The sequence below is a fragment of the Bactrocera dorsalis genome, chromosome 4, assembly GCF_023373825.1.
Source record: "Bactrocera dorsalis isolate Fly_Bdor chromosome 4, ASM2337382v1, whole genome shotgun sequence".
Lineage (NCBI taxonomy): Eukaryota > Metazoa > Arthropoda > Insecta > Diptera > Tephritidae > Bactrocera > Bactrocera dorsalis.
The window spans coordinates 10,605,944-10,626,624 of NC_064306.1; the positions used below are offsets into that span (position 1 = coordinate 10,605,944).

Sequence of the window (20,681 nt, forward strand, 5' to 3'; positions counted from 1 at the left end):
AAAAGTATGTATGTATGTACATGTACACATTTATTGCATATTTAACCAAAAAACTCAATATTGCCCACAATTTCACCGACAAATCGTCAACGAAATATTCTCAATTCTTTGCTGCTTCTTCTTCCACCAGCCGACATATGTTGCGAATTTGTTATGGTCGCGCCGCAACGGTGTCTGGTGGCAAGTTGCAACAGCACAGCTAATAGATTATTAGATATTTGTTATAAAATCTTGAGTTGTGGCAGCTGTGTTCGATTTGCCAGCCGCCAAGCAATTGGCGTTGCACCGCGCGCAAATGCGAAACATGCCACAAAATGTAAGAAAGCAACAAAAAAGTGAAACATTGAATATAAAAGGCTGCTGCATCTCTTCAGCGTCCAAGCAGCAGACAGGTCTACTCTATTTGCGTACAAATGTGGCTAATCGCTACTCTAGCTGGCTGGCTGGCTGTCTGCGTTGGCTACCCAAATGTGCAACACTAATGATTTCTCACTTATTTTTGGCAAATCATTTTTCAATTTGTACGCAATTTTTTCGTATTCACTGCGTTTCGATTTTTTTTATTTTAATTTTTTTTAACATAATTCGTTAGAATTTAAAAAAAAATAATTAGTTAAAATTTTTAAAAATTAAAAAAAAAAATTCAAAATTTGTTTTAATTTTTTGTTTAGTATTTTATATTATTTAATTATATTATATAATTTTTTTTAATTTTCTACCAATTTTTTAATTTTTGTACTATTTAAAAATTTTATTTTTTATATTTTTTTTTATTTTGTTTCTCAACTATAATTACTCAACACAATTTTTAGAAGCAGTGAAAAATTGCTGACAAAATTAACGCAGATTAACATAAAGTTGTATGGCATTAATAATCTGACTTTTCCCCTCTATATAACATTTTTTTTTTCCATTTTTCGCTGCTCTTCGTTGAGCACTGAGAAATTGCCTTGCTTTGGCGCAATCATAATTCAATAAAAAATCGCAATTGCTGCGCCGCATAAATTTGTGTGCGTTGATAAATTTCGTAGACAAAATATGCGCGTTGTGGTGCATTTATTTTTTGCGAAGCGTTGCAAAGTATGCAAATTTTTGCTGGCAAATGAAGTGTAGAGTGATTTCTTTTGGGGTTTAGGCACCTTGTGGCGGAGGCGTTTATGATATATATATATTTTGTTTTTGTTGTAACTTGTAAAATTTTAGCAAAATGTTGATAATCTTAAATTTTGTGATGATTATGAAGCATTTTTTTGGTTTTTGTATTTAAAAAAAAAAATAACTTTTTTGAAAACTTTTTAGTATTTTTCTTTATCAAAAGATATTTGTCTGCCATTTGTAGATTTTTTTTTGTTTTTTGAGATAAGGAAATACATATGTATGTATAAATTTAGCTTTTTTACCTTGTAGAGTTTTAATATCGAGCTTTCCGTCACGTAATTTTTCGATTTATTTTTTAATTTTTTAATTCTGTTTTAATTTTTTTTTTAAAATGCGCTTTTCGAAACAAAATTATTAGCATAGTACTTTTATTTTTTTTTTTTTTAAATTATTTTTGAAAAATTTTATTTTTTTTCATTAATTTTTCTTAAGTTTGTTGAAAAAAGCTATTATTTGTTAAAAAAAATTGTTTTTGTTAAAAAACTTTTTCATATAAAAAAATTTGTTTTTAAAAAAGAAAAATTTATAATTTTGATATATGTTTAATTTATAAATTTTTTAGCTAATTTTTTTTGTTTTAAATCATATATACAATTAGTCAAAATTAATTAATTAAATTTTCTGCTATTTTTTTAATACAAAATATTTAAATGGATTTTTTATATTAAGAAAAAATTATATTTTTTCCAATATTAGCATAATTTTTTTAAGTTAAATATTTTAGTTTTATTTCTAACAATTTTTTTTGTCTTATTTCACATATAAAATAAAGCGAAAATAATTATTTTTTTTAATTTTTTGATTTTGGACATCAATAAAAATATATTTTTTTGTAAAGCATTATTTAAAAAAAAAAATTTGTTTTGAAAATATTTGGAAAACAATTTTCAAAATCTTTAAAAAGAAACTTCCTACACAAGATTGAAGTACTATTTTGTTATTGCTCGCTTTTGAGAATTCCCTCAAAGTCTAAAGCCATCTACAAAACATTAGAAGAATGGCCAGAAAATTAAAGTTGCCATGCAAGAACAGCTTGCATTGGTATTTATTTTTTATCTACGCGCTTCCTTAGCTGCATTAAAAGCCCCAACAAAGCCGGGAAAGTATGTAAATAAAATGTTAGAGCAAAAAACAAATATTGTATTGAGTTCAATGATTGCTTGACTGACAGCTAGCGCTGAAATGGCGTTCAATACTAGCAGTAAAAAGCACATACATACATATATAGTATATACATATATATATATGTATTTTGATGCCCATCACTTGCTGCAGTAGCAGCTTTAACGGCGCCCTTTAAATGCCTGCAATTTATTACTAATGTCTGTTGTTGGCGCTGCCAGCGCTGCTGTTACATTTTATTGTTGTTAAATAGTACAAGAAAATATTGTTATTCTTTTTGTACTTAAATGACATTAATGGAAAAAACAAACATATGTAATTAACACAGGCCAAGCAGCGCAGCAGATAAACTTTTCACTTCCTACCGCCCGCCGCATTTATAACGCACACGCACACTTACACACATGCAAGCAAATGCAGTGTCTTGCTCCAATATCGCGGAAAATTCGCTGATTTTGTTTGTTTTTGCCTCTTTCAAACCAGCCTATTTTCACACTCAACCCACCAATGGCCGTATCATTTCCAGGCCAAGCGGCAAAATCGCGCGCACGCCATTTAAAAAATGCAAAATATGCTTGTGGATGCTGAAAATAAAAGCGTTGAACTTGGCGGCAGAAGTAGAAGAAGAACTGCTGTGGCGACGGCGACAACGCGTATGTCCGCCGAGCGTTGCTTTATGGGCAGGACTGCGCGCTGAGCGGCCTTAAAGGCGCATATGAAGTCATTAAAAGTGGCAGGCAAAGTGATAAATTGTGTAAAAAAGCGCGCAAGTGTGTGTGTGCGTGTATGTGTTTGTGTTGGTGGAAGAAACAGATACGCGCGCTTGTTCATGTGTGTGTTGCAAGCAGCAAAGTCAAGAGCTTCCAGCAAGACTGGGTTGACTGACTGTAGTCTACTCAGCAGTAAAAAAAAATAAACAAACAACAATAAAAAGCCTACAAGCACAGAAACAAAAACAAAGAGGAGACATTAAAGCAGAGAAATAAGCTGTAGTAAATGTAAAATATATCTTCAAGTGGATCTGCAGCTTGCAACGCAGAACGCGCGGCACATTAATGGAACAAACTGCATTTTTACACAGCCAACTGCGCCTTACAGCGGCCGCCCTTTCAGGAACACACTCAAGATCAATGGCATTTTTGACATTTCAAACAAATCAGAAGGTCACAAGTGCCAACAATGCTACAGCGTTGCTGATGTGTTGCACATAAGAGGGATCATGCGAGTTGCTCAGTAGATAAACAGATATTAGATGGGAAAATTGTTGGGGAGCATAGCAAGGGGTTGTGTAGACAGAGACTAAGTTTAAGGGGGATACGAGTAATAAGTGTTGTTTATACGTGTATAGCGGGAGCTTGTTGATGATTTTGACAGAAGAACTGATCGACTTGCTTTTTATTTGGTTGGTTATTAAAATGAATGCTGCTTAAGAAGCTTGAGCAGGTTTCTTAGTTGCATGAAAATATGATTAAGTTGATGTATTATATTTTTGGGACATAAATGTAGTTCCCAAAGTGTAACGTAATGAAACGCACACTTTTTACCTCCAGCATGTCCGTTCCTCTAGCTTCTATTATCTAGCAAACATATGCGATAAATAAAATATTTCAGATGAAGTAATTTTTGACTAAATGTAAGCTTTTATTTGCTATATTTATTATCTTGCTAGCATTAGAAACAACTTCAGCAACCTCAACAATATTTTTCAGCTAATTTAAACTCCATTGAGCTAAAAACTTCCAAAGAACGTGTTTCTTAAAAAAAATATATTTAATTCAGTAATTATCTGCTGTACGTAAACTTTAATTTGACATATTATTTATATTCCTATTATTAGTAATAACTTCAGAAACGTAATAGACATTTTCCATCTAATCTCAACTTCATTTTATTGCTTAAATCTTGGGCGAACGTATGCTTTAAATAAAATATTTTGACTATTATTATAATCTACAAAATTAAGGCTTTCATTTGGTGTATTACAGGTCTTTCTAGCATTAGCAACACTTTCAGAAATCTAATATTTGCCACACAATCAAATCAAACAATGCGCGAAAAAAGTGTTAAACACCGCAAATACTTCTCTCCTCACACCTTTTTTCGCATCGTGAAGTAAGTGAGCCGATAATATTATGTAAAATCAGCATGAATTATGCAAACAAACTGTAATTGATATGCTATCAATGTGGCAAAGAAAATATACAAAAGTGCTCTAGTCACACCTACAAAGAGCACTTAGAACCCACCCAACAGCGCAACACGCACACAACAGTGGGGGTACAGAAAAAGCAGAAAAGTGTGGAAAAAGTTGAAAAAAAATCACCGACAAACGCACAACGCAAATGAAAACATCTTTTAACGCATTATTTACCGGCACAAACACGCGTACAAATATTGCCCGTCTTAAGGCCGCCCGATTTTTTCAACGTTCATTGAAATGTTAAGCGCTAAGTAAAACCACAGACAGCAAGACGGTCTATTTTCGGGGGTGGTGTGAGAACACACTGTACGCACAATTGGAAAGCAATTTTTTCCCCGTTATGGGAAAACGTTTCGCTGGCAAATATTTTGAGGAAATATTGAAAGTGTCTGCTTGCTCGCAAGTAGCTAGCCAGGAACGACCGTTGTTTGGGTGTGCGCGCGACCTTTTCGTTGGCGTCAATTTTTTCTGGTTGCCCTTTTCAGCTTGCTTGCTTTGTATTGATATTTACTCTTGACTTGTACAAGCGCTTAATTTTTCCGCACAAACAAAAAAGAAAAAGGAAAATAAATGGTGAAAGGGATTTGCTGGCTTGGTTTGTAGAAAGATTGTAACTTTGCTGACTTTTGGGTTTCCTCTGAGGCGCATAGACATTTTTTCATTGCGTGTATTTTCGCTTTTCTTCAGCCGTTTGGTAAGTGTTTGTTGATTTGGTGTGAGTTTCCAAAATAAAGTCATTCGAAAAATAGGTCTGCGTAAGGTCATAACATTATAATATTGACAAGACAATTTTTACGCCTTCAATTGTGTAAAAAGTTTGGCAATTGCGTTTATTATTTGTTTAGTTGTCAATGCCTCGAAACCTCGAAAGGGGAACACGTTTCCTTCACATTTTTTTTTTTACTTTATAAATTTTATTTGAGTTGTTTTCGTGCGGAAAGGCGTATATTAGCTGGGTTTCGAAGGGTTAGCTAATGTTAAAATGTCTAGTAAATTGTTTGACTTTGATTGAATTAAGTTTGCTATTGGATAACTTGAGAAAAAATTATAAATGATGATGCGGGTTGGAAGCAAATTTGCTTTGGAACAGTTAAAGATCAAATTGATATGATTTTTAAAGGCGTCGAGCTATAGGCGCTGATTTGCAAGCAGAAAATGATTTTCATAAGAAAAATTTCGATTAATAATTGTTTTAGTCGTGTATTTTTTCTAAAAAGGAAACCTTTTTCTACTTATAGCCAAAAAAATTTTAGTTCACGTTTTGGAAGAATGATAAAGAAGGCTTTAGAAAGTCATTTTCTTGAATAAAACATAATCTGTTGCATCGACTTCTGTGTTGAAATTTATTTGAAAACAACCTCTCAATTTCCAATTGATAGGAAAACTTAATTTAATCGTTTTAAAGAGATAACAAAAACTTTTTATAGCTGTTAAATTACGTGGGTTCTGTTTTTGTTTAAATCGTTTTGTCATTAATGCTGACTTTTTTTAAAAATGTCTGACTTTTAATGCAAGTTTTCTTTAGTGCATAACATATAAAATTTATTTTCCGTTTTTTAAGCTAGAAATGAAAGCTTTACCAAGTCATGTTCTCTAAAACTATACCAGCTTATAGCAATCTCATTGTTCAAATTTTTTGGCAGAAGCATTTATAGTGGCAGTTGAGTTAGAAAAGCTAGATTTCGTACAGAAATATGTTTGAGAGAGTTTTTAAACTAGCAGTTAGTAATTATTATTTCAACAAAATGCAGTTTTTGTCTTTAATTGTGACTGTCTTTTTGAAAATGTCTGATTTTTAATGCACAATTCCTTCAGTCTGTATAAAATTAAATTCAATTACCAATTTTCAAAGCCACAACTGAAGCCTTTACCTCACCATGTTCTCTAATTACACATCATCTCCTATCAATCGCTTTCTGAATACCCTTTTTCAACGCGCTCGGTTCACTTACCTCTTTATCTTTGGCAGCTAATAGTTCAGCATGATTGTTTCCTACCGCATGCGACTTAATTGTTGCACTTCCAGTGTAGTAACCAATTGTGGCATCGGTTTTCCCACTCTCACCACTTTCACCGCCAACAATTTCCATGCGCTTGACTTCCGCGGCGGACATTGCATGTTCATCGTCATTATCAACGCCATCCTCATCATCATCAACAGCATCTGCATTATCAATGCAATCATCGCCATCCGCATTGGCTTTTGTTTTTCTTGCACAATTATTTTTGTTTAGACTACAACTAGTTATTTTATTGCTATCGCTACTGCTAACATTTAGGCTAGTATCATCAGTTCTTTGACCACATACGCTCGCATCAACACTCTGCTCCATCAGATCCTTTTGATTTGTTGCATTGTGACTACGCTTGCGCGCATTCGCATTCTCATCGGCATCCAAGTCGCGCTCCTCCTCGTCCAACTCATCGGCATGCTCACTGTCGCGCACGCGCTTCACCAATTTCATTTCCGCTGTGAGACTGGTGATCAATTTGCTAGCATCGACTGCGCTAGCGCTGCGACTGCCATCCTCATCCATATCGTCGTCGTCTATATGTGGCGCGGCATGTAGTGGCGAGTGCAGCGGCGATTGTTGCTGTTGTACGGCAGCTGCTGCAGCAGCAGCAGCGGCTGCGGCCGCAGCTTCCATCATCATTTGTTGTGCGTGATTGAAGAATAGCTTGGGATTCAGGCAACCGTTGACGCCGTTTAAGGCGGCGCTCAGCGGCGAAACGCTGCTATTGCCACACGCGGCAGCAGCTGCAGCGGCAGCGGCAATACTACAACCGTCTGTGGACAGTGGCGGCGAGGGAGAGGGTGTATTCGTTGTGGCGGCCAACAAATTGCCACCGTTCTGATGTAATGTTATCGCCGCAGCGACGCTATTCAACAGTTTTGTGTTGTTGTTATTATTATGATGCGCGCTATTCGGGCTGTTGAAGCCCGCGGCAGCGGCGGCGGCTATGCTGCTGTATGCAGCGCTGGTGGGCGAAAGCAGTTTGGTGCTTGGTGGGATTGTTGTAGATGTTGTGTTTGTGGTGGTAATGCTTGTGTTGCTGTCTGTGGCGGAGGCGCTGCTGTTGGCGGCGAGTGCGATGGCGGCCGGTATTTCGCTGCTGTTAGCGTTAGCTTGTGTGTTGGTGGTGGTGCTGGTGTCTGTGTTGGTGGTTAATTGATCCTTTAAGGTGTCAACGTCCTTATCCGCCAAGTTAGCGCGCTGCAAAGAAAAAAAGTAGAAAAAAACAATAAGTGAAAGTTGCTTGAAAGATAGTCAACAGTTATTAAAGAGATTTATAGTATATCAATTCGTTTTTCTAGGATACGCTTAAAAATTTAAGATTTAGCAACAGAAATTTAAATTTTATATTATGAAATTGTTTTTTTATTTTTGTTTTCGAAAAAATTTAATCTCAAGAACCTGGCTGTAACTCCAGAACATATGTCTGAAATGGCATCGCTTAAATTTTGCTAGAAACTACAATATTTGCCTTTTATAATGAGCGTTTAAACATACGAATCGCGTTAGAAACACCAACACTATAGCCAACGAACTCATCGATTGCTAAAAATAACAGCATGGAACGCAAACCACACATACAATTATTAAAGTATATTCTTGTAATAGCTCTGCACCATATATTTGCCAACACTTCGCTTATAAATCCCTAATTTAGTTCAGTCATAGCACGCTCAATGCATTTCTATTTCATTTTGTTGCTGATACAATCGAAAGCTTATTGCTTCCGGTAAACAAACGTCAGCCAACTTAGACCAAAAAGTGGGTACATACTTTTACTAACACAACAAATAAATTTTGCTTAACTTTGCATTATTTGCCAACGCCTTTTTCTCTTGCGGAGTGTGGGTCACATTTGGGTAGACTAATTTGCCAAACATTTAAGTGAAGTCGAGGGTTTAATCATCGGCTGTAGCATTACCTGCTACTCCTACCTTCGCGAAGTAAAAATAGTTTTTCGAATTGTTAGGTTTTTTGGCAATTTGACCAAATTTTATAGTCAAGCTTATCGATACGAACGATAAACTATAAATTTCGTAGGCAAAAAGTTGTAGTCGTGCGGTACCAGACGAAATTTTCGTAGGCACTCGTAATTACGGGGGTATATTGCATATGGATAGCTTTATTTGTTGGCATTACTTCGAGCAGTTTGTGCGCTCTTCACTTTACTGTTGTGGCCTTTTTTTTGGCTATGGTAAAAGTTGTAACGTATTAATTTGGCCAAATTTAACCCGTAATGACTTTAAAAGTAAAATTAATGAGGGTCGCACTGCTGCTGGTTAACGGAAGTGGTGTGGTAAGGCGCCAGGCGGTATTATGCCAGTTGGTGTGAGTCCATTGAGCGTTGAAATAAATTGACAGTAAGGAAACTAGTAAATGCAGTTGATTTGTTGTTGCAAGTGCATGTGGTTGTTGCTTAAAGGGACAATATGAAAATGTGAGTGAAAAGAGTTTGCACATAAGTTTTTGTTTGCGGGCGTGTGTGTAGGTAATATTGAGCGCAAGGAGTGGCATGCTTAGTGAGAAAGAGAGGCAAACTGCTATTTGTGAATTTATTAGTGTTTGCAATCCTAAAACTATGCTACATATAAGCCTGTTTTGTGGGCTTTATGCCCAATTACATGCTTTATTAGTTCTTTTTTTGGCGTTTGCTACTTTTAATGTGTAAAAGTCTGTTCTAAACTTATGCTGATTTCAATACCTCATAATACTACTTCAGAAACTTTGTTGTTGTGAACGGCAACAGAAGTCATTAGGACGCTTGTGTTTCAATTTCGATCATTTTCTGGCTAATATGGTATTTGTGTGCCGCAGTTTAATGTTTTATAACAGTAAATTCCTCCAAAAAATATTTTATTATTTTTTTATATTTGTATATTTTTGGTTTATTTGGTTTTGATTTTAATGTTGTTTATAATGTTTTTTTTATTGCAATTCGGTTATTTAAAATATTTTCCGAATTTTTCCTAACCTTGTGAAATTTATTAAGTTATATTTTGATTTAAATCTTATTAATTTTTGTAATTTTTTGTAATTTTTTTTTAATTCCTGTTAATTTTTTTTTTATTAATTTTCGTTAATTTTTGTTAATTTTTGTTAATTTTTTTTTTAATTTTTGTTATTTTTTTTTAAATTTTGTTAATTTTTTTAATTTATTTTTTCTTAATTTTCAAATTTTTTAAAGCATTTATTTAATTTTTGTATATTACATACATATGTATGTATGTATATTTTTTTTGATTTTAATGTTGTTTATAATGTTTTTTCTATTGCAATTTGGTTATTTAAAATATTTTCCGAATTTTTCCTAACTTTGTGAAATTTATTAAGTTATATTTTGATTTAAATTTTATTAATTTTTGTTTTCTTTTTTTTAATTTTTGTAAATTTTTTTTTAATTTTTGCTAATATTTTTAATTTTTTCTTTAATTTTTTGTTAATCTTTCTTAATTTTCTTTAATTTTTTGTTAATTTTTGTTAATTTTTTTAATTATTTCGTTGCTTTTCAAATTTTTTAGCATTTATTAAGTTTTAGTCAGAAGTTATTCGAACCTCTTTACAGTTAAGTCCGCTTTAAAGCCATTAACTGATTTCTTTTCCACTTTTTACTGCTCTCCAATATCCTTAACCCGCATCTCTCCTTCTGCCGCTCTCTAAACGCCCGCATCATTTACTTCGTGGTCGAACTTGTAATCTGGTGATTAAACATTATCGACTTTGAGCAATGACAATCATGAGTCGAGGAAGGTAAGCCCACAGCTAGGCGAATAACTACTCAAACAAAGTACGTGTAGAGTAGCAAAGCCTTTGCCTATATTCTTGTAAAACTTGTGGGAAAGGATTTTATCAGCAAATTTCTTTGCTTTTCGAGCTAAATGTGCTGCAGGCTATTTTCCCAGGAATGCGTTGGACAAAAACAAGCAAGCCACGATGAAAACTCAAAACTTGAAGAAGCAAACAGAGGAAGTGTAGATAGACCAGTGAGTAGAGAAAGCATGCTTGAAACCGAATGAACATAAATATATCGAAGTATATGTATATATGTGGGGCAAGTAGCGCTGCTGTTAACTTGCTATAGTTGATGACCGAGTAAAGACACAAAAAAAACACATGAGTTTGAGGATTAAGCGCGATTGAGTACGAAGTTGAGGATAAGAGCGCAAGTGTTGCAGCTAGCCGTTGCTGAGATACAGGTATGTGGACAATATATACATATATGCTTGTAGTATGTATATATTTAGCAAAAGCATTTCGAAAATTGCACTAGCGCTAGGGGGCTAAGAGCACTATGAAACGCGCTAACCACGGCGGATGTTGCCAAATGCTGGCCAACTGTCGTCATCGTGTATTGGTTTGTGGTATTAAAAATCCATTTGTAGAAATGACGGCGACGCAAGCGAAGTGCCTCGAAATGTTGCTGGCATCCAAAGAGACAGACAAAAATTTCAATGACATTTTCGTTGTACAAACGTATATTACTCGGCTCGTTGTTGTTTTAATAGTTGACGGTTGACGATGACGTGTACTACAACAGTTATGTTGTTGATGCTTTGACAGGATATGGAAGGATTTTACATTTGGTCATAACGCCGAAACTCTTGGCATTCCCCAACTAGCGCGCGCTTTTACTCATGCTCACTCTACAGCGCAGCTGCATATTTGTTGCTGTTGTTATTGTTGTTGACGATGTTGTTAATGCTTTGTCTTTCGCTCGTGCCCACTCGGCGTACTCTGTTCCGTTATGAAATGGGCACGGATTTGAAGCATTTATAGCGCAGGACTTGGCAGCCGGAGCGACAGAACGCGTGTATTTGCTTTTGTTTTTGCTTGTTTGTGTGTGGCGCGCTGTTTTGCCGTCTAGAGTAGCCTTTGGCAATATTTGTCATCATAAATACTTTTCGCTTTTACATTTATTTATAATATTTAAGCGCTGCTTAATGCGCGTTGCGGCGCACGGCGTGAGGCGCGTAGTGAAAAATGAGTGCGGCGGCTGACGGCTGGCGGCTCTCGGCAGTCGTTTGTGGGTAAGCGAAACAAATAGTGGTCTAACAACAAAAATGTCAATATAGCGAATCGCTGCAAGTTAAATATGCCAGACAGCTACAAAAACAATAACAACTTGTAGAAATTTAGCGTTTGTAAACAACCCAGACAGGACTTGTCTCGCCTCGCCGCGCTGATTTCTCTTGCCGCGCGCTTTAATGGCTTAAGCGCGCAAATTACTTTACGAAAAAAATTAGGTTCTGCTCAACAGTCTTATTGAGCTTGTGGTGGCGGGGTATGGGCGGCACAAAAACACTTGAAAATCGATTATTATTCTATTTAATAATTCATAAGTTCTAATGAGTGTGGTAATGTGGCGATTGAGGGGTGCTCTGCGCGCTTTTTTGCTTGTGAAGTGGGTGGTTGAGGGGAGAGGTGGTGAGGGGGTGAGGGAGGCGAATGAGTTTGCTTAAGTTGTAGACGAAATGCAGCCGTGCGGCAAACGCTGAGTGGTAGGAGTTGAAGTACTTGTGTTGATGAGTGTTGCAATTATAGTTCGGAGAAGAGGAAAATAATTTAAAAGAAAGGCAGCAAAGTGGGATTTTTGTGAATAAAAATAAAAAATTATAGAAAAGTTTAAAAATTAAAAAATATTTTCAAAGTTATAATATTAAGGTGAAGTTAGTTATAAATTAAAACCAAAATTAAACAAATTAAATCAAAAATAATTAATAATTAAATTAATTAAAACAAAATATTTTTTTTATTTTTAAATAATATCTTAATAGTTAAAATTTCGTAAAAATTTAATTTAAATTAAAAATAATTAATAATTAATTAAATTAAAACAATTTTTTTTTAAATTTTAAATAATATCGAAGGCTAAAAATGACTATGAGAAAAAATTTCATTTTAAATATTGACTAAAATAAATATAGAAATAGAAAAGTATTAAAAAAAATTAAGATCAGTAAAAGAAAAAGTGTTGTTAAGTAGTTAGGAACTAATTAGCATAGTTAAAAGATAAAATAAAATAAAAAAATATACAAATTAATTTAAAACAATTAAAAGAAATACTAACTAGTTATTAATTTTTTTTTTTAATTTTCAATAAATATGTTTGAATTTTTAATATTGACTTACAAAATTATAAAATTAGAAAGAATTAAGCATTAGTAAATATAATATTTAAAAAGCAAAAGTGTTAAATAATTAAAACCAAATTAACAAAGATAAAAAAAATAACAAAAAATTAAAAAGAAATACTAATTAAAAAAATTAGCAAATAATTAATTAAATTAAAAAATTAGAAATTAATTAGTAATTAAAATTTCTTTCAGCTATTAATTAGTAATATTTTTAAATTTTTTTTAATAATTAATTAGTATTTTTTTAATAAAAATTTTGAATTTTTAAGTTTTTGTAAATTATGACCCAAACAATTATTTATCATTTACATACATAAATAAATAAAAAAATATTTTTTTTTAGTTTTGGCAACATTTTTCAAAAACCAAAATTTTGAACTTTTACACTTCTTCCAAAATTTACTTTAAAAATTATGCCACAGCTACATACCACTGCTGCATATTAAATAAATATTAATTTAATAACAACCACAAGCTCACGCCGTCACAAGTCCACAGCGTCTATTTCTAAAAATATTTTTTTTTTTTGTGTTATTTTGCTTTATTTTTCAAATTTCTATTTCCTTATTCCAAACAGCCTCGCTTTTTGTCGGCTGCCGTCTACTAAGTCGCTCTACACACGACACGTCTCGTCTCGTCTGCTGCGTCTCGTCATTTCTTTGACACACGCTTTGTGCTTTGCCTTGTCCATTGCTCCACACTGTAACGTGGCTATAGCCTTGGTTGGCACTTGTTGAAATTCAATCCTCGTGAGAATGCAGGCACTTGTGCGACCAAGAGCTGATTTAGCGCTAGTTTTGGGGGTAAGCATCCATGCTGTGGTGTGTGAATGTGAGTGAAAGGCTTGGACATTGGCTGCTGCGATGATGGAGCGAAAGCTGTGAAGGTAGCACGGCAGAAGCTTGCTTGTTTTTTTGGCTTGACGAAGAAGTTTTGATTGTCAAACAATCGAAACAATGCAGGTGATAAAAGCACAAAACAGTTAGAAAGCTTTAAAGTAGAAGTTGCTTAAGAAGTTAACTCAATATTTGAGTTGAACGAAAGGGTTTTTGCTGATGTTGGAAATGTTGTTGCTTTAAACCTTTTTGTAGTAAAATGCTATAGATTAAATGAGTTGAACAAACATAACCTCAAAATTAATGTGATACAAAGGAGTCTATTACGCAATTTGTTATAAAAATGAACTCATAACTACTTGTTGTAGTTGTAATAGCGGTATAAAGATTCTGCAAATATTTTTGTAGCATGCTACCGATTTGTCACTTCGAAATGCTTTAAGAATCCTGTTAATAATCGACTTTCATAGTACTGTATTCTCTCTCTTTCTCCCTCTATCCCCACTTCTTGCAAATTTTGACGTTGTGCTACAAATATTTAATAAATTTATATATAAATTTGAAAATTATTTCGAAAAAAATATCGCTCTCACTTTATATATGGTATACATACAAGTATATTCCGAACTGTGCAGCGGAGATAGCACATAAGCTCTCTCTAGGCTATTTACTGCCATATATTTACTTCAAATTCTTGCCACATACTTGTTCTACAAATCAATTAATCTTTTAAAATATATATTTCAGCAAACTTCCGGCATGCTATTTGCCCGCTCATTACATTTCCCAGCTACAACTCTACTTTTTACGTTCTCTTTTTAACCCACAGTTTCTTTTTGCGCTCAGACCTTTACGCCTTTGTAGCGCTTGAAAAGGGTAGTGAATCCAAATGAGTTAATTAACTAAAATGCGGGCGGATTTTCAACTTTTACGAATGTCTTTGTACAAAAAAATATATCTCTCTACAAACATACAAATAACAACAACATATGTGCGTCTATCTACGAATTTAAGCTTTTTGGACGCTTTTTTGCGTTTATTTGCGATTTTCGGCAACCAAAAAGGATTGAAAATGTGCGCTCGAATGTAAGGAACGGTAGTGCGGGCGTAGGGTAGCTGCTGTACAGCGGTAAATTTGTGCGCTCAATGCAACCAATGAAGCTAATATGAGTGTATATGAATATAACTGTGGTTTCGTTACTTTTTTGTGTAGGAATTCCGTACCTATAGGCCGATAAGTAGGCTGGAGTATGCGGCTCTTGACTTAACCATGTGCTACTTATGTTTGCCGAGCACTTATGCCAACATATTTTTTTTTCATATAACTGCATTGCTATAGACATATGCCTTTAAACACGCTTTATTAGCCTCCTCAACGTTAATATTTTTCGCTATTGAATCGTAAAACATTTGTAAGCGCACAAAGCAAGTGGCTGGCGTGCTTTATTTGTGTATTTTGTTTGAAAAAATTTCGCTCACAGGACTTATTAATAATACCGCTTACAGCTTTCAATGCATTTCAATTGCTTAAAATTTTTGCTTTTGTTTTATTTTTTAATAACAATTTTCGGTTTAATTTTTTTATTGTTTGTTGTAGTTTTTCTAAAGTCAATTTTTTGTTGTTTTTATTATTATTTATACAATATCCTTTGCACTTATGCTTCATTGCAAGAGTCAAAAGTTAAGTGCCCGCATATGTAGTTGAGTGAAGAGTGTAAAAATATAGCATGCGAGAAAAAAGTTAAGCAGAGCAATTAAGCGAGAAATACTTGAACCGACTGGACACGATTTGAAAGGAATATGATTTTTAACAATGGTAATACATCATCATAATGGGTTAAACAAAATATTTTCATTGAGAGAGAAACACATTTTTTAGCGATAGAGAGAGAAAGAGACAGACAGAAAAAGAAAGGAAACTGATTTTTAATACTTGCAGTGGTTTTTAAATGATTACCCTATTAGTTTGCAGCAAATAAATTTTTTTTTGAGAACGGTAATATTTAAACAGAGAGAAAGAGAGAGCTGTGGTTTTGAAAGAAACCTTTTTTTTATTAAATGCTGCATATTTTCAATAAAGACTAGAGCATTTCAAAGAAAAAAGTTGTTTTGAGAACAGAGCTACTGTTAGAGAGAGAGAGAGAGAGAGACCAAACTAATACGCTTTGTGAAAAAGTAAATTTTATTGGAATCTATAGTAATTAAAAGAAAAAAACTATTTTCTGACACCTTAAATCTTAATTTTTACAATTTTGGGAGAGAGAGAGAGGAAATCTCATTTTCACATTTAAAAAAAATATAAATTTTTCAATTTTTAAATAATGTATAGTATTTGAAAGTAAAATAAATATTTTCTGAAACCTTAAATCTAAAGTTTTACAATTTTTGGAGAGAGAGAGGAAATCTAATTTTTTTATTCTCAGAAAAAATCTAATTTTTTCAATTTTTAAATAATCTATAGTAATTGAAAGTAAAATTAATATTTTCTGAGACCCTAAATCTAAATTTTTACAATTTTGGGAGAGAGAGAGAGAAAATCTCATTTTCACATTAAAAAAAAAATATAAATTTTTCAATTTTTAAATAATCTATAGTACGAGTATTTGAAAGTAAAATAAATGTTTTCTGAGACCTTAAATCTAAATTTTTAAAATATTTTTATAGAGGAAGAGAAAACATGTGAGAGAAAAAAAGACAATTTTTCGAGAAAGTTTAAATTTTTAAAATTTTTTTTAGAGAGAGAAAATCTCAGGGGAAAAATTTTTTTTATAAAAAATCTAAATTTCTTTAGAGAAAATATTTTATTTTTTTTTTTTAAGGGAAGAAATTAACTGAATATTTTTAGAGAGAGAGAGCGCGAAACATTCTGAGAGAAGTAGCTTGATATTTAAACCAAAGCCAGGCATTTCCTTCTTTTTAAACAAATTTCAGTTTATTTCTTCGAACTCCAAAAATTGCAACAACGCCAGCGCAAGCTGAAAACGCGCCAAAATTCAAATACCTACATGCCCACATACACAGAACGGCTGACCCCAGCCTCGTGCCAGCCACATGTCACCAAGAAACAATACTTTGAAGTACCCTTATTTCGATATTTTGCCTATAACAAAAGCAAAAAAAGGGCTATAGCCAACGCGTAGCGGGCTCAAGAGCTGCACGGCGCGTTGAAAAACAAAGAAAAAAGGTACTTTTGCCAGACAAACACACGCACGTACATACATACGTTCGTAGGAAGTCAGGCTTACCCCTTGCACTTGAAGTTTCTTATTGCAGTGTTGCGAATTGTTTATGATTTTCAATACAACAGCGACTGTTTGCAAAGATTTGCGAGGCACATATAGGAAGTGCATGTGTGTGTGTGTCTTGCCACATTTTGCATATGAGAGGCTGCGTCTATGCCTATGGCATGCAGCGCTTGGTATGACATCATGCAACATGCTGCTGCGCGGCATAAGTCCATACATGACGTATATATGCTTATGCTATGCTGTGCTTTCTTATGTTTTTATGGATGTACGTGTGTGTGTGTGCAGTTGTCACGAGTTCATTGTGCGCCTTTTTCCATTGTAATTAGTATGGAAATTATTATTTCGATTGTGGCTGTACTTGAAGGCAACAACAAAAACAATTACAACAACAATAGCAACAGCAGCAGTTCAAGCTTTGTGGAGGGCCGCAATAATTACGCACAAGCAGGCTTTGAAGCACTTAAAAATTGTGTCGGCATGTGTTTATGCCTGCTTCTATGTGTGTGTAGGCGTACATTTGCATTTCCTTGCAGTCTGCAGTCACTATAGGGGCGGTTTTTTCGTACAATAAATCAAAGTGAATCAATGAAGTGCGGGTTTGCATACGACGGATTTTTACATTTTTTGCAAAAAAAAAATATTTTTTTCTTAATTTTTTTTTATTATTTTCTATTTTTTACTGTTTTTGAGTTTCGTTCGCTTTTACATTTGTCCAATATGCCTTCAAGTGACAGTTGTGACAGTTGGTTGTTTGCCGCAGACGGCTTTGTTTTTATATTTTGTGTTTGCATTGCTCATTGATTTCTCATTTACGCAAAAATCAGCAGTGCGCTCATGTTATACGAGTACAACAACAAAAAAGAAAGAAAATCAAAATAAAAATAAAAATAAAAAAACTCGTTTATATTTGAAGTATGTCACAAACGCGCTGTCAAAGTACTTGTCCATCTAGTTGAAGGTGATTGCTTTTGTTGTTGCGTGTTTTTGGTTCTTCTTTTGTAATAAATTTTTATATTTTAGACCCGAGAAAATCCCATATTTATTAAATTTGAACAAATATGTCCTGCAACATACAAAACAGTGTAAGGTATGTGACTTATCTGAAGCTATAGCAAGTTGGGTGCGAAACCTGGCTAAGCTCTGTCACAAAAATATGTTAATCAGGTGTGTTGTTACTTCTGTTAGGCACCAAAATCCGTCTTTTTGCTTCCAAATTTTAGTTAAAATGATCATATGACAGAAAAATAACCGAAATTCTGCTTAAAATAGACAGAACTGAATGTAAAGCGGTTTGAAACCTTGCTAACTTAACAATTCTGTATTTTTCTTTTGAATTTCTGCAAATCTTTCACGAAAATTTAATAAACATTATGTATAACTTAACAATTTTTCTGAAAATTATTAACGTCGAAATTACCTTAATGCCGTTTTCATACTCATTAGAAGATTTTTCAACTGCGTCTTGCGTTTAGACCGGTTTGAAACCACGCCAAATTGCTTTAAAAAGTATTTTTGTTTATATTGTTTTTTTGTAATGGATAAATGTATATATTATTTCGTTTAGAACCCTCTGACAAATTCATTATTGTGAATTCTAATTTATTAGCTTTAATGAGAGAAGTCTTTAAACGTAATCTAGTATTAAAAAGGTTCGAAACCTTGCTAAATGGTTCTTGAAAGCTTATTTTTAATATTTAAAATGTTTTATTACTCATCTTTAAGTCAAAGATTGATACAAGAAATCTGTAAATCTTTTCAAAAATTTTTGCTGCGTTCAATATAAAGCACCTCTGTCACAAATTGGGTTTAACGGGTTTGGAACTTTGCTAAACAATTTAAAAAATGTGTTTTGGAGTTTAAGCAGTGCGCTGCGGTAGGTTCAAAGCTTCGCTAATTAATTTTACGAAGGATTTTTTTCTGCTGTTTAGCTCTTTATAACTACTTCTGAACGACTAATAATGCTTAAAATAACTAAACCCAAGTCCCTTCACTTTAAAATATGTTAAAAAAATATATATTTTTAGCTTTGTTCAGCTTCGGAAGAAAAAATTTTAAAATTGTGTTTTTTAAATTTTGTGGTTAGTTTCCTAAAATTAAATTTTTATATACTTTTTCGATTTATTACTAATTTGTTCTGAGAGTTTAACTTTTATTTACTTAAATTAACACTCCTCAATAACTTTTTAACAACTTTTAAAAAAATCTTTGAATTACTTTTCAAATTATACACAAAGCATCACTCCCACCATTAAGCAGATAATACCCAAGTAGGTTGCCATATTTTCCACGGCAACATTTAAAATAATTTCCAATTACACACACATTAAACAGTAACATATCAAAAGAATTTCAATAACTCCCGCCACTGACACGAAGCGATTAAAAGTTTCTTAAGAGTAAGATGAATGCCTATAAAGATGGGAGGCGGGGTTTGGAAGCATGTGTGACATGAGACAATGCAAGTGAGATGGTAGTGAAGCGGAGGAAGTAGAGGCTGATTACCGAGAAGAAGAACTGACAGCAGCTATAGAAAGGAGGCACCAACAGTAGCAGCTGCTGGCGTGGCAGCTAAGAGGAGAAAGCTACAATTGAGGTATATATATATATATATATATGGGCATATGTATGAAAAGTTATTTTTATATATAAACATGAACTTGTGTGTACAAAGATAGGCTTTTCAAAAAAAAATTGTATCGAAGTTAACGTTTAGAGGCAAGTGGAAAATGACTTGAGCAGCGCGTTTGTCGGTAATTTTAAAGCGGAAGGCATGTGGGTGGAGTTGAGTGTGGCTCAGAAGCCATATACATAGATAAATATGTGTATATGTATGCATAACTGTCACATAACCTTGGCAGACTTGTCTTTGACTTTCTATGCACGCATTTCAGCTTTGGCAACAGCTCATCAGCTTAGAAGTTGTTTGATTACAATGAATGCTTGCCTTCGTATGCTGGTGGCTAGGCTGCCTGATGGCTGTTCGGTGGTGACGCCGGCGCAACAACCCTTTACATTTTGTAGTTGTTTTAAAATTTATACACATTTTTGTATGACAACTTTTTTACGTTCAAACACATATGTACATATAAAAATATATATTATACGTATGTAAGTGAATATATGTATGTGCGTACAAGCTGCCAAACCATCAACAGTGCTCAACAAAAGTATGTAGCAAGCAGGCAGGCTATCAAAAGTGAAGAAGCAGCGCATAAAAATGCAAAAATACACACCCTTGTGTTTATGGGCGGGGGAAGCAGAAGCTTGTTAAGCAAACATATTTGTGGGTGTGTGTGTTTGCTAATCATTAAACGCAATTTTGCTCAGATGGCAATTAGAAGAAATTGTCTAATTTCACGCACACATATATAGATAACCATATGTATGTATGCGTGTATGTGCCTACGGAGTCTTAGCTGGGCCGGTGTAGGCTGCTTATGTAGTAAAGGGTTTGACAAACAGTGCACAGCACTTAAAGAAATGGAAAAAGCTGAAAAGTTGCTGTATTGTTTTTATTTCATTTGATTGCGACGCATGTGGAAAATCGAAGAATCTCATTTATGTAAATAGAAAAGTGGTACAGTTGGTGACAAAACATGCATATTTGCTAGTAGCGCTGCCTTGTAGTACTTACAAGTAAAGAAATTTTTGTTCAAACTCTTAGGCAGCGCCGATATTGCGCGTCTAAATTTTACTTCTTTTTTTAGTTGTTGTAAGCTAAAAAAGTTAGATGAAGATAGGCCTATCACTATATAGAAATTTGTTTTGGTTGCTTGCATACATTTTTCATCAACAATTACGCTTAATTTATTTATTTTCGCGCAAACCTGCAGTTATTTGCAGCCTACATTTAGGCGCTGAGTCCTTGTATGAGACTTGTATCATAAAAATCTTGAACTGCGTACACTTATTTGTCAGGAAATCCCAAATTTTCATGTATTGCATACTTTTATGCGCTAAATTGTATAACA

General features: G+C 33.7%; 1 protein-coding gene across 7 annotated transcripts in view; it reads right to left on the bottom strand.

Annotated features, from left to right (window-relative positions):
* The window catches only part of LOC105228617 (homeobox protein cut), a 206,428-nt gene that overhangs the window by 90,716 nt on the left and 95,031 nt on the right, over positions 1 to 20,681 (bottom strand). For all 7 annotated transcript variants that reach the window (XM_019991152.3, XM_019991149.3, XM_029551242.2 and 4 more), the window contains exon 3: positions 6,433 to 7,695. In XM_019991152.3, the coding sequence (XP_019846711.2) occupies positions 6,433 to 7,695 (1,263 nt within the window). The remainder of the gene's footprint in view (positions 1 to 6,432; positions 7,696 to 20,681) is intronic.